Source organism: Pseudophryne corroboree, chromosome 4, assembly GCF_028390025.1.
Source record: "Pseudophryne corroboree isolate aPseCor3 chromosome 4, aPseCor3.hap2, whole genome shotgun sequence".
In the NCBI taxonomy this organism is placed as follows: domain Eukaryota; kingdom Metazoa; phylum Chordata; class Amphibia; order Anura; family Myobatrachidae; genus Pseudophryne; species Pseudophryne corroboree.
In genome coordinates, this window is record NC_086447.1 from 210439701 (window position 1) to 210452205 (window position 12505).

Below are 12505 nucleotides of genomic sequence, written 5' to 3' on the forward strand. Positions count from 1 at the left end.
CATCGGCAGGCGCCATCGAGTGGCCGCCGGCACTTAAAAAAACACTTGAATTCCCCCCATAGGGGTGAGCTGCAGTGTTAGCCTTTTATTATACAGGATGTATTCTTATTCTGTATGTTATTTAAATTCCACCCCATTACTTCTGCACTATATAACGCTATTGCAAAAAAATTGTATTATTTTGTCATAACTATTTCAGCATAAAAAAAGAACAATAATCTATTTTAACTGCATACATAAAAAAATAAACAGTAAAACAATCAACAGGCATCTCCTAGGTCATGTTTCCAAAATTGACTAATCATACATTTATATCAGACTTGTGACTGATGTATTCTAAAGAACTGGAACCGTTTAGCGTGACATAGGAAAAATATTGCATATTACTTGAAACATTAGTTTGAATCTGATTGGTTGCTATGGTGACAGTAACAGCATCTTTTTTGCACATGTGAATGTCCTTGAGTGGCCCAGCAGTGATGTGCAGTCAGACGATGGGAGGCAGAGCCTCGCCTGTGCTACTCCAGTACACTCCAACAATGATTATACAGGTTGAGTATCCCATATCCAAATATTCCGAAATACGGAATATTCCGAAATACGGACTTTTTTGAGTGAGAGTGAAATAGTGAAACCTTTGTTTTCTGATGGCTAAATGTACACAAACTTTGTTTAATACACAAAGTTATTAAAAATATTGTATTAAATGACCTTCAGGCTGTGTGTATAAGGTGTATATGAAACATAAATAAATTGTGTGAATGTACACACACTTTGTTTAATGCACAAAGTTATAAAAAATATTGGCTAAAATTGACTTCAGGCTGTGTGTATAAGGTGTATATGTAACATAAATGTATTCTGTGCTTAGATTTAGGTCCCATCACCATGATATCTCATTATGGTATGCAATTATTCCAAAATACGGAAAAATCCCATATCCAAAATACTTCTGGTCCCAAGCATTTTGGATAAGGGATACTCAACCTGTAATAATACAAAGATGGTATTTAGAACTTACAAACAAATATCAGCTGTGTATTATTTACATCATCTTTGTGTGATTCAAATCATTTTTAAAGTCAAAACGTGTGTGTGTGTCTCCAATATTAGCCAGTGCCTCCCCAGCCGTTGTCCTCACAGCACCCGCTCAGCAATGATCAAATTCTTGACAATCATAGTGCTAAGCTGTGTGTCATAGGGGTCTATTCATGAAGCAGTGAAAAGAGTGGAGAAGTGAGCCAGTGCAGAAGTTGCCCATGGCAACCAATCAGCTGCTCTGTATAATTTTAAAGTATGCATATTATAAATGTTACGTCAATGCTGATTGGTTGCCATGGGCAACTTCTCCACTGGCTCACTTCTCCACAGTTTTCACTGCTTCATGTATAGACCCCATAGTGTCAAAAATGGGTTTACTCATTATATGATTCTCTGTAACAAATTGAAAGTCCTTCTCCATGGTCTTTTGATAGGGTTTGCTAAATATGCAGAGGCAACAGCCGTGTACTAATCTGAGTTATACAATTATCCAATTCATAGGTCTAGTTTAGCAACATATTTACACTGAATTTTCAGAAAATAATAAAGTAATTAAAAAGAAAATATATTACCAAATTCAAGGAACTGCTAGCACCAAGGAGGTGAATATGAGATAATTTATATCGCAAATGTGCAGTTTGTTGATGTACAAGTGCACCTATATTTCCAATACAGCTCATAGGATGGGGCAAGATGTCAACATTTGTGAGTTTTACACAAGGCAGAGTAAAGAGTTTTGTTGCAAATTACAGAGTGGGTGCGACTAGATCAGCAGAGAAGAAAGAAAGGACATGTCCTGATGTCCCCTCGCTCTAGCCAATGCAAGACATAAGGCTAAACGGAGACGTACTGTAAGAGAAACATGAAGGTGAAAGGATGTGATGTTTACACTTTGTGCCTCTGGAGAGTATAAAATCTCTGCAGCATCTGGGCAGATGTGCAAAGGCATCTTCAGATAGTAGCTGGACACAGTGATGTGTGCTGGGATGATAGCCCAGTTACAGATACAGAAAAGAGCAATTCATAAACGAGGCCCGTAATCTGAAGTGTGATTATACAGGTTGAGTATCCCATATCCAAATATTCCGAAATACGGATTTTTTTGAGCAAGACTGAGATAGTGAAACCTTTGTTTTCTGACGGCTCAATGTACACAAACTTTGTTTAATACACAAAGTTATTAAAAATATTGTATTAGATGACCTTCAGGCTGTGTATATAACGTGTATATGAAACATAAATGAATTGTGTGAATGTACACACACTTTGTTTAATGCACAAAGTTATAAAAAATATTGGCTAAAATGACCTTCAGGCTGTGTGTATAAGGTGTATATGAAACATAAATGCATTCTGTGCTTAGACTTGGGTCCCATCACCATGATACTCTATCTCATTATGGGAGGCAATTATTCAAAAATACGGAAAAATCCGATATCCAAAATACTTTTGGTCCCAAGCATTTTGGATAAGGGATACTCAACCTGTAATATAATTAACGGGATCATATGGTCTAATCCATTTATCATTATACAATATGGACAATAACAAAAATAGTTAAATAGGTATATATCTATTCCACTCCTAAACCAGCACTTTTCAGAAAGCCCCACCAGTACTACGTATAATTCTGAGTTTGTATGGTGTTGTATAGTGTTGCAGAATAAAATGGATTTAATATACAAATCTGCTATATAAACTCCCACCTATATTTCTACCCACCTTTATGGGGAAATAATCTCTTAAATAATGCCAAATAGTCCATCTACTCATCCAAACTGACCTTCTTCCACCTGCAACACAAGACAATGATGGGTAAATCAAAACTAAATTCTAAATGAAACACAATTTAAACATCTATAGAATCTAAAACTTTCCCCTTTGACCATCATAATGGAACTGAGATTCAACTCAACAAGTCACCCAAACACAGTGGAGGCAGCCACCCTGTGGGCAGAGGCATAACTTCCTTACTGCATTGGTAGGCTGCATTCTCAGTCTAGCTGAGAATACTGCTGCTTCTAATGTGTGTAATCAACAACTGTGTTCACAATGAATAATCTACAATTTTTTCTGGTTGTATTTATTAATTGAGTACCTGTAGAGTTATTTCTAATGTATTACAACAAGTAAGAAAGACCTTGTGTTGCGGGAAATGCTACAATTTTTTTCAATACTGCCTGAGTGCATAATGCTATTTCTATTATTTTACAGATAAACTATAATACTCACTGGAGTTGTGTATTCTTCTCTGCTGTACAATGTGTAAAACAAGTATTTAAAATGAAAAAACAAAAACAAACAAACTAAAATAATTGCATATTGGCCATATTAAGAAAACATGGTTCATCAGGGAATCTAGAACTACAATTCATGTTTACTTCCAGCAGACATTCTAAAGTGTCACTCCTGCTAGGAAAATATGGACTATGAGATCATTTAAACATAAAGCCAGAAGTTATAAAAACAGCAAAGTGCAAATGGTGACAATGTAACACAGACATGATTTCCAGTTCTTCCTTCCACAATCACTGTGAAGAGCACAGCTAAAATATTCAATGAGGAGTGTGATGTCAAGGGTTCGGTTGGGAAATGGGGATGAACTGTAAACATCACTGAGTATATTTTAATATGGTGCCTATAAATCCAGGGTATTCCTAGAGCTGTCCAGCTGTCTAAACTGAGCGATCGGCGGAGAAGGGCTCTAGTCAGGGAGGTGACCAAGAACCCAATGGTCACTCTGTCAGAGCTACAGCATTCCTCTGTGGAGAGAGGAGAACCTTCCAGAAGGACAACCATCTCTGCAGCAATCCACCAATCAGGCCTGTATGGTAGAGTGGTCAGACGGAAGCCACTCCTTAGTAAAAAGCACGTGGCAGCCCGCCTGGAGTTTGCAAAAATGCACCTAAAGGATTCTCTGACCATGAGAAACAAAATTCTCTGGTCTGATAAGACAAAGATTTAACTCTTTGGTGTGAATGCCAAGCGTCATGTTTGGAGGAAACCAGGCACCGCTCATCACCAGGCCAATACCATCTCTACAGTGAAGCATGGTGGTGGCAGCATCATGCTGTGGGGATATTTTTCAGCTGCAGGAACTGGGAGACTAGTCAGGACAGAGGGAAAGATGAATGCTACAATGTATAGAGACATCCTGGATGAAAACCTGCTCCAGTGGGCTCCTGACCTCAGACTGGGGTGACGGTTCATCTTTCAGCAGGACAACGACCCTAAGCACCAGTGCCGTAATTAGACATTTTAGCTCTGTGTGCAAGAAACAGCATCGGTACCCCATCCCCCTCCCAAATATATAATACAGGGCCAGTGTGCACAGTAGGACGTGCCAAAAATATAGGGGAGTGGCCACGAAAATAATACCAATTCATATTACGCTGTACAGAAGTGTCCATTATTCAAATTATGCCGCACAGTAGCACCACTTACACACATTACACCAGGTAGAGCCCCTTTTACACATTACTCCAGGTAGAGCCCCTATCACACATTATGCCAGGTAGAATCCCCTTTTACACAGCATGCAGGCAGAGTCCCCTTTTACACAGTACAGCAGGTAGAGTCCCCTTTTGCACAGTATGGCAGGTAAAGTCTGCTTTTACAGAGTACGGCAGGTAGAGTCCCCTTTTACACAGTACGGCAGGTAGAGTACCCTTTTAAACAGTACAGCAGGCAGTATCCCCTTTTATACAGTACGGCAGGCAGAGTCCCTTTCACACAGTATGGCAGGCAAAGTCTCCTTTTACACAGTACGGCCGGTAGAGTACCTTTTTACACAGTATGGCATCAGAGCTCCCTTTTGCACATTACGGCAGGCAGAGCTTCCTTTTACACATTACTGCAGGTAGAGTCTCCTTTAACACAGTATGGCAGGTAGAGTCCCCGTTTACACATTAGGCAGAGAGCGTCCTCTTTTACAGATTAGGCAGGGAGAGTCCCCCTTTTAACACATTACAACAGCAAAGTTTCCCTTTTTACACATTATGGCAGCAGAGTTTCCCTTTATACACATTAGGCAGGCAGAGTTCCCTTTTTACACATTATGGCAGTAGAGTCCCCCTTTTTACACAATAGGCAGGCAGAGACCCCCTTTTTACAAATTATAGCGGCAGAGTCCCCCTTTTTACACATCTGCTCAGAACCCCTAAGTTCAGGTGGGTTCAGTTTCTAGGAAACTGAACCCAATCATCTCTAATAATTAAACTTCTGAAATATTGGCACATTACCCGTTGAAATGGTAATGGTTTCCTTGTGTTATTTTAGTCCATGAAGTTAGCGAGGGAGTGCAAAGCTGGTGGTGCATGGGCAGTAGCATTAGGCTATCAAAGGTAATATGAGGTGTCATGTAGTAATACCAGGTTTCAGGCAGTAACATTTGGGAATTAAAATATGACTTAAATCACTTGGGTGTTCTCGTGTGTTGAATGTATTGCTTAAATGTATGTTTCTGTTTTACGTATATTTTTATAGACATAAAATAATCATGAAAAGATAAATTAAAAGAAGAACCTGTCTTTGTTACACAATGGTCCGTCTGGCTTCTGAGCAAGACGCAGTACCTAATCATTTACAATTAGGAGTGTGCGGGTTTTCGAAGAGCCGCAGTTTGCATGAGGTCTTGTGGGGTGGGGTGTCCGGGCATAGTCGGGGATCGGGAAGCTGGTCTCTGGTAGTCTCCGGGTGATTGAGCAGGAGAGAGCCCGATCCCCTCCTCGCTCTCTTCTCAGGGCTGTATCTCCATGGCTCTCATACTGTAGCCGGCTGCTGCAGAAGTCTAACCCCTGGAAGGCCGCCTCCTCGCTCTTGCTGTCCTCCTCCAATCCTCGCAATTAATGGGGGAGAAGAGCACTCTTGCTGAACCTTCCCTCTGATTGGGCAGATGCTGCTGCTGATCCCGCTCTGAGAGTGGAAGGTCGAGGCTGTGGGGCGCTGGATGCTGCACAGTGCCCAGGGAAGCGGCTGTCATCTGAGCATACAGGGGTATAGGTTGCCAATTGGGGTGGATGCGGATGGTGCGCCCACAGGGCAGATGCGCTGTGGGCAAAGCACTGTCTGTCCAGACCTAGTTACGGCCCTAAGCACACAGCCAAGATATCAAAGGAGTGCCTTCAGGACACCTCTGTGAATGTCCTTGAGTGGCCCAGCAGAGGCCAGACATGAATCCGATTGAACATCTCTGGAGAGATCTGAAAATGGCTGTGTACCAACGCGTCCCATCCAACCTGATGGAGCTTGAGAGGTGCTGCAAAGAGGAATGGGTGAAACTGGCCAAAGATAGGTATGCCAAGCTTGTGGCATCATATTCAAAAAGACTTGAGGCTGTAATTGCTGCCAAAGGTGCATCAACAAGGTATTGAGCAAAGGCTGTGAATACTTATGTACATGTGATTTTTTATTTTTAATAGATTTGCAAAAATCTCAAAAACACTTTCACGTTGTCATTATGGGGTTTTGTGTGTAGAATTTTTAGGAAAAAATTAATGTATTCCAGTTAGGAATAAGGCTGTAACATAACAAATTGTGGAAAAAGTTAAGCGCTGTGAATACTTTCTGGATGCACTGTAAACCACCACTGCTTTGTAAGTTGTTGTCATGTGCATAATTCAAAGTCCAAACCCGGGGATAAACCAGCTTTGAGAAGGGTCGTTGTTATGCAAGAAGGAGACATGTCACGCTTGCATGGCGGAAGGAAGGCTTTGGAAATGCTGGCCAGTCCAAGCCCCTGTCCCCTCCCCTAAAAACACTCCATCGATGCCATGAGCACTTGCTACTGGTATGCATGACATCATTACTCAGTGGAACATACCTCCTCACGGTCCCTGAATCGCAAGTAAAGTCCTTTTCTGCAGGACAGCGGCACAGCTCGCTCTAATTGAGACAGGAGATATGGACTATTACTTTATGTCGCTGTGAAGGACCTGCTATCTTCATGTGTTTGTACACTTCACAGGCCAGAAAATATGAAGAGGTCTGAGCGGGTGTAGCTTATTAGATCTACGCTAAAAAGGTCTACAGTCATTCAGTCTACCAGTAATGGTAGACATGCATTAGGTCGACAGGGTCAAAAGGTCAACATAGAATAGGTAGACAGTAGAACAAGTCAACAGATCAACATGGAAATGGTCGAAACAACAAAGGTAGACACAAAAAAATGTGGGGTTTTTGGTGTGTTTTGTCACTTTTCTGCCACAGGCAAGTCCCATTAGTGTACCACGTCCCTTCACATGGTGAGCAAACTTTGGGCAAGGTGCCTCGCTCTGCTTCCACTGTACTCGGCACAGGTTACTATTCCCAGTCTTGGTCCACGTGGATGGTAAAGTATGAAAAAGCTGAAACCCCTACCCCCAAAAAACAACAATAACAACAACACTTGTGTCCACCATATGTGTGTCGACCATTGTCATGTTGACCTTTTGACCCTGTCGACCTAACAGATGTCTATCAATAGTGGTAGACCTATTGACTGTAGACCTTTTTAGTGTAGATCTATAGACCGGCTACCGTCAGAACAGGGCTGGCTGTAATATATGCATAAATTATAGAATAGTCTTTCGCTACATTTTAGGGTCTATTTATCATTGTTGGCCGGGGGCTGCACGATACAACATGCACAAGTAACTATGAAATAACGTTCATTTGCAAAACAAGATGATAGCTTCATTCATCAAATGACAGTTTTGTTTTCACCTTCTAAGTTGGCAAATGCATACCTCCCAACTGTCCCGATTTTCGCGGGACAGTCCCGTTTTTTGGGGACTGTCCCGCTGTCCCGCCTGCAGGCCGCAGTGTCCCCCGGTGGGGGGGGGGGGGGGCAGTTGGAAGTCTCTGTGTCTCGCTGCCCTGCTTAGCAGAGCAGCGGTGAATAGACGCTGTGCGCATGCGCACAGCGTCTATTCACTGGATTCAGAGGGAGAGGGGGCATGCCAGCGGCTCACAGGGCGCTGGGCATGCCCCTCAGTGCCGAAAATGGGGGAGTGGCTAGCGAGCGTGGGTGGGTCCTCCGCGAAGCCACGCCCCCTTTTTCTGGAGCGAAGCCGCGCGCGTGTCCCTCTTTAGGAAACTGTAAAGTTGGGAGGTATGCAAATGTGAAATTTGACATTCTGTTATGAAAGGTTACACTCAATGGTCCTGTGTCCAGGTTGTGTTTTAGGGGGAAATAGAAAGTACACATGAATTTGGAGCTGCTAGGAGAACATCCCAGCTGAACTGTAAACCTCAGTGTAGTAATGAAGCTGCCCAGTGTCTGGGTGCTTCATGCAAAAGCTGGCAGTGCTTCACCTGCTTACAAAACAAACCGCATCTTCATCCTGTGCTGGATATGTTCCTGCCTCTAAATTCGGCCCTATGTAACTATGACTGTTATAGTGTACAAGGCAAACTGCTGCTATGGAGAAATAATGTTACTTTAACTGTTTCTTTGCATATGTTACACCTTGCCATTCATAAGCTATATGGTATAAAGCAGATGCATCAGGCTGATTTCTGTGATTTCTTACTTTAACGTCAACTTCACCAGCAGTACCCCATTGACACCGAACAGCGGTATGAATTGTGGTCAATACCCCATCTCTATTCATTGACTATAACACAAGTGCGGACTGGCCCACAGGTGCCTTAGGAAAATTCCTGGTGGGCCATAATGCCCGAGGCCCTACCACCTTCTCTAGGGGTCAAGTTCTAAACTGTGCTCTCAAATTATACATTGTTACTGTAGTAGAGGGTCATTCACTTGATGGAGCAGATCCATAAATTAACTTTGGTGCTTGGTCCGTTTCTATGTAAACTACACCTAGATTAGCCTTCATGGCAATCAAAGTGGGCAAACCCTCTGGTGGTTCGCCACACCCTCTCTGTTGAGCTACCACACCGCTTAAGCATTGGCCCCTACTAGTACATTCCCTGTTGGGCCCTTGCCCCAGTCCAACACTGACTATACATTCAGGAAAAGCTAAAGTGAAGTGCGCTATCAATGTGCCAAAACGCTACTCACATCATTTTGTCACAGTTTTGCCCAGCTATAGAGCAAACACTACGGGGTAAATGTAAAAGCTTGCACGATGCAAGCGCTGGCAGTTTTCAGAAAGGCGCGCACAATGGGGGTAATTCAGACCTGATCACTCCTCTGCGAATTTGCAGACGTTTGCAATCAGATAGTCGCCACCCAGGCAGAGTGAAAACCCGCCCTGTACAAGTCTGCATACGCCTTGCAAAAATCTCTGCGAAAACCAGTCAACTGCAAATCATACTTGCCTACCTGACCCTCTCCATGAGGGAGAAAATGCTCTGTTCCTGGACTTTCCTGGTAATGTATGATTGCCATCACCTGTGGTGAAACACCTTTCTTATCAATTAACTAGTTCACCACAGGTGATGGCAATCATACATTACCAGGAAAGTCCAGGAACAGAGCATTTTCTCCCTCATGGAGAGGGTCAGGTAGGCAAGTATGCTGCAAATCCATTCACAACTCACTCACCAGCTACTTATTTTTCCAGTCTGTGCGTAGCCCAGGATCTATTCCTACAGTGTGATAGAATCAGGCTGATTGGGGTTGGAGCTGATGTCACACACCCGCCTAAAAAATGCTTGGGCACGTCTGAAAATGGACAGTTACCACCCCCAAACGCCGGCTTCCTTGTTATCAACTTGCCTATGCCTAGCGATCAAAAAAGTTGCTAGATTTTTTTGCAGTTTGGCCTCACGCGTGCACACTATGATTCGTACAGATGCGCAATCGATAATCAGCTGCCTAACGAATTCGCACAACAGCGATCAGGTCTGAATCGGGCCCAATGTTTTAAAGGGGCAGTCATTTAAAAGGCAAAGCCTGATTCCATCTACCCCTACATATACATCTTGTTGCAGATATACATGTGAATGCATTTGCAGCTGTTATTTGAACACAGCAGCTGTGCGAGAATATGCTAATGTCACAGGCGCTGGAGTTGTATAGCGGTGCCCGTAATCGGTGTCCCTGATCCGCCGCTTGCATACAACGAGGCCAACTATCAGAAAACACTCACCATCTGAGTAGCCTACACAGGATGGCCGCAGGAAGTAAGACGCTGGAGACATTTCTACTGCGTACGAGATTGCAGGCACAAGCAGTAACATGCCCCAAAACGGTTGTGACGCCCCTGCGTTTTTGCAGCCACTCCACTGTTACCGACCCTGTTAAACGGTCCCTGACTTTCAATAATTTGAGGATAAATCCTCTCTGCATCCGCCATCACAATACCATTGCGACACAAGCGCAGTGCGACTTACAAGCATGTGCAGAACACAGATAATCGTTCAACTGGGAATAAAAAGGGTTTTCGTACATCTCTAAATCAGGTCCATTGTTCAAAGATAGTTATACCTACTGTTGTTATAAAATCTATATAAATGAATACAGATAGTGTACATCTAAAAAAAAAAAAACCCCCAAACTACAATTAAAGATAACAAAAATAACACATGTACATTACTCAGCCAATAAATGTAACTGAAATAACTGAAGTGATTACAAAGCTGCAATTTGCTATCTGGCCCATACTCCAGTGAAAGGAAACGTTGGAATATTTCTAGTGGGACACCGTGCAGGGGCCAACAGAGCAGCACCGTAACTAGGTGTGGGCCAGCGGTGCCTTGCCCACAGCGCATATGCACTGTGGGTGCAGAACCGCTGGCAACACCAACACTGCCGCGCCACCGCCGTTGCTGTTTTACCGTCAGTCCGCCAATTGCTACAGGCAGCGCCCAGCTACTGCTAACATAGGTAGCTGGGCGACGGGCAGCACTGCAGCTGAACTCCCCATCCGTGAACACGCCCAGTCCCTTCCTGCTACTCGTTCTGTGTCCGCCCCCAGCCCACCCACAGTGCACTGTGAAGAGCCGCAACGTTTGGGCAGCCGCGGGAGGGAGAGGAGGACACTAAACAGCAGGAGCCGTAAATAATGCGTCAGCCTCTCCCTCCCTCTCTGCTCACACGGACACTACAGCCTGGGATGGGGGGAGGCGCGGCGTGCTCTATCTGGCATGGTGAATAGAGGCTATAACAGTCATTAAAGAATAAAGGGTTTACCTGCCGTAATGTGTAAAAAGGGACTCTGCTCACCGTAATGTGTAAAAAGGGGACTCTGCCTGTGTAAAAGGGCTCTACCTGGTGTAGTGGCGCTACTGTGCGGCGTAATTTGAATAATGGAGACTACTTTGCAGCGTAATATGAATTGGTGTTATTTTGATGTCACACCCCTACCCCATGCAGCCATGCCCCTTATTGGCCCTATTTTAAATAGGTGTGTGTGTGGGGGGCGCAAATGCTGATTCTTGCACACAGCGCTAAAATGTCTAGTTACGGCACTACAACAGAGTTTCCGTACCGTGCATTCTTTTGGAGAGATAATGTGCTAGAGTTTAGGACTTCAGAGATACGAATAAATGTCTTTCAGACTTCTAATACTGAGCATATTGATGGATTAAAAGAAGTGTGAAAATAATTAACTAGGAATGAAAACAGAAAACTGCAGATGCCTGCTATCTGTCACTGTATTGATGGCAATGGAACATTTTTGTCACTAAGGAGAGATCTGTTAGGAAAGGTATCACGTTAAATTTAAACTTTGCGCCTATCAGAGCTATTATGGTGTAATTAGAAAAAAAATGGGATTTTAATACCTACCGGTAAATCCTTTTCTCTTAGTCCGTAGAGGATGCTGGGGACACTTCATAGACCATAGGGTATAGATGGGATCCGCAGGAGACATGGGCACACTCTAAGACTTTTACTGGGTGTGAACTGGCTCCTCCCTCTATGCCCCTCCTCCAGACCTCAGTTATAGGAACTGTGCCCAGGGAGACAAACATTTCGAGGAAAAGGATTTTTTTTATTTTTAAAACTAAGGGTGAGATACAAACCAGCTCACACCACAAACACGCCGTACAACATGGCATTTGTAAGTAAACCCAGTCAACAGCATGAACAAAAAACCTGCAACAGGCTGATTATAACCAAACACAACCATTGTGTAACACAACCAAAACCTACAACCACTACTGCAGAAAGAGTCCGCACAGGGACGGGTGCCCAGCATCCTCTACGGATTAAGAGAAAAGGATTTACCGGTAGGTATTAAAATCCTATTTTCTCCTACGTCCCAGAGGATGCTGGGGACACTTCATAGACCATGGGGATCATACCAAATCTTCAGATCGGGCGGGGAGGGTGCGGACGACTCTGCAGCACCGGTTGACCAAACAAGAGGTCCTCATTAGCCAGGGTATCAAACTTGTAGAACTTTGCGAAAGTGTTTGAACCCGACCAAGTAGCTGCTCGACAAAGTTGTAACGCCGAAACCCCACGGGCAGCTGCCCAAGATGAGCCCACCTTCCTAGAAGAATGGGCCTTAACCGTTTTCGGCAACGGTAATCCAGCCGTAGAATGAGCCTGTTGAATCGTGTTACAGAT

The 12505-nt window shown here is 43.7% G+C and overlaps 1 protein-coding gene across 3 annotated transcripts in view; it reads right to left on the reverse strand.

Annotated features, from left to right (window-relative positions):
- Positions 1–12505, reverse strand: part of LOC134909229 (diacylglycerol O-acyltransferase 2-like) — a 55554-nt gene that overhangs the window by 18782 nt on the left and 24267 nt on the right. For all 3 annotated transcript variants that reach the window (XM_063915906.1, XM_063915904.1, XM_063915905.1), the window contains one exon: positions 2764–2834. In XM_063915906.1, the coding sequence (XP_063771976.1) occupies positions 2764–2834 (71 nt within the window). The remainder of the gene's footprint in view (positions 1–2763; positions 2835–12505) is intronic.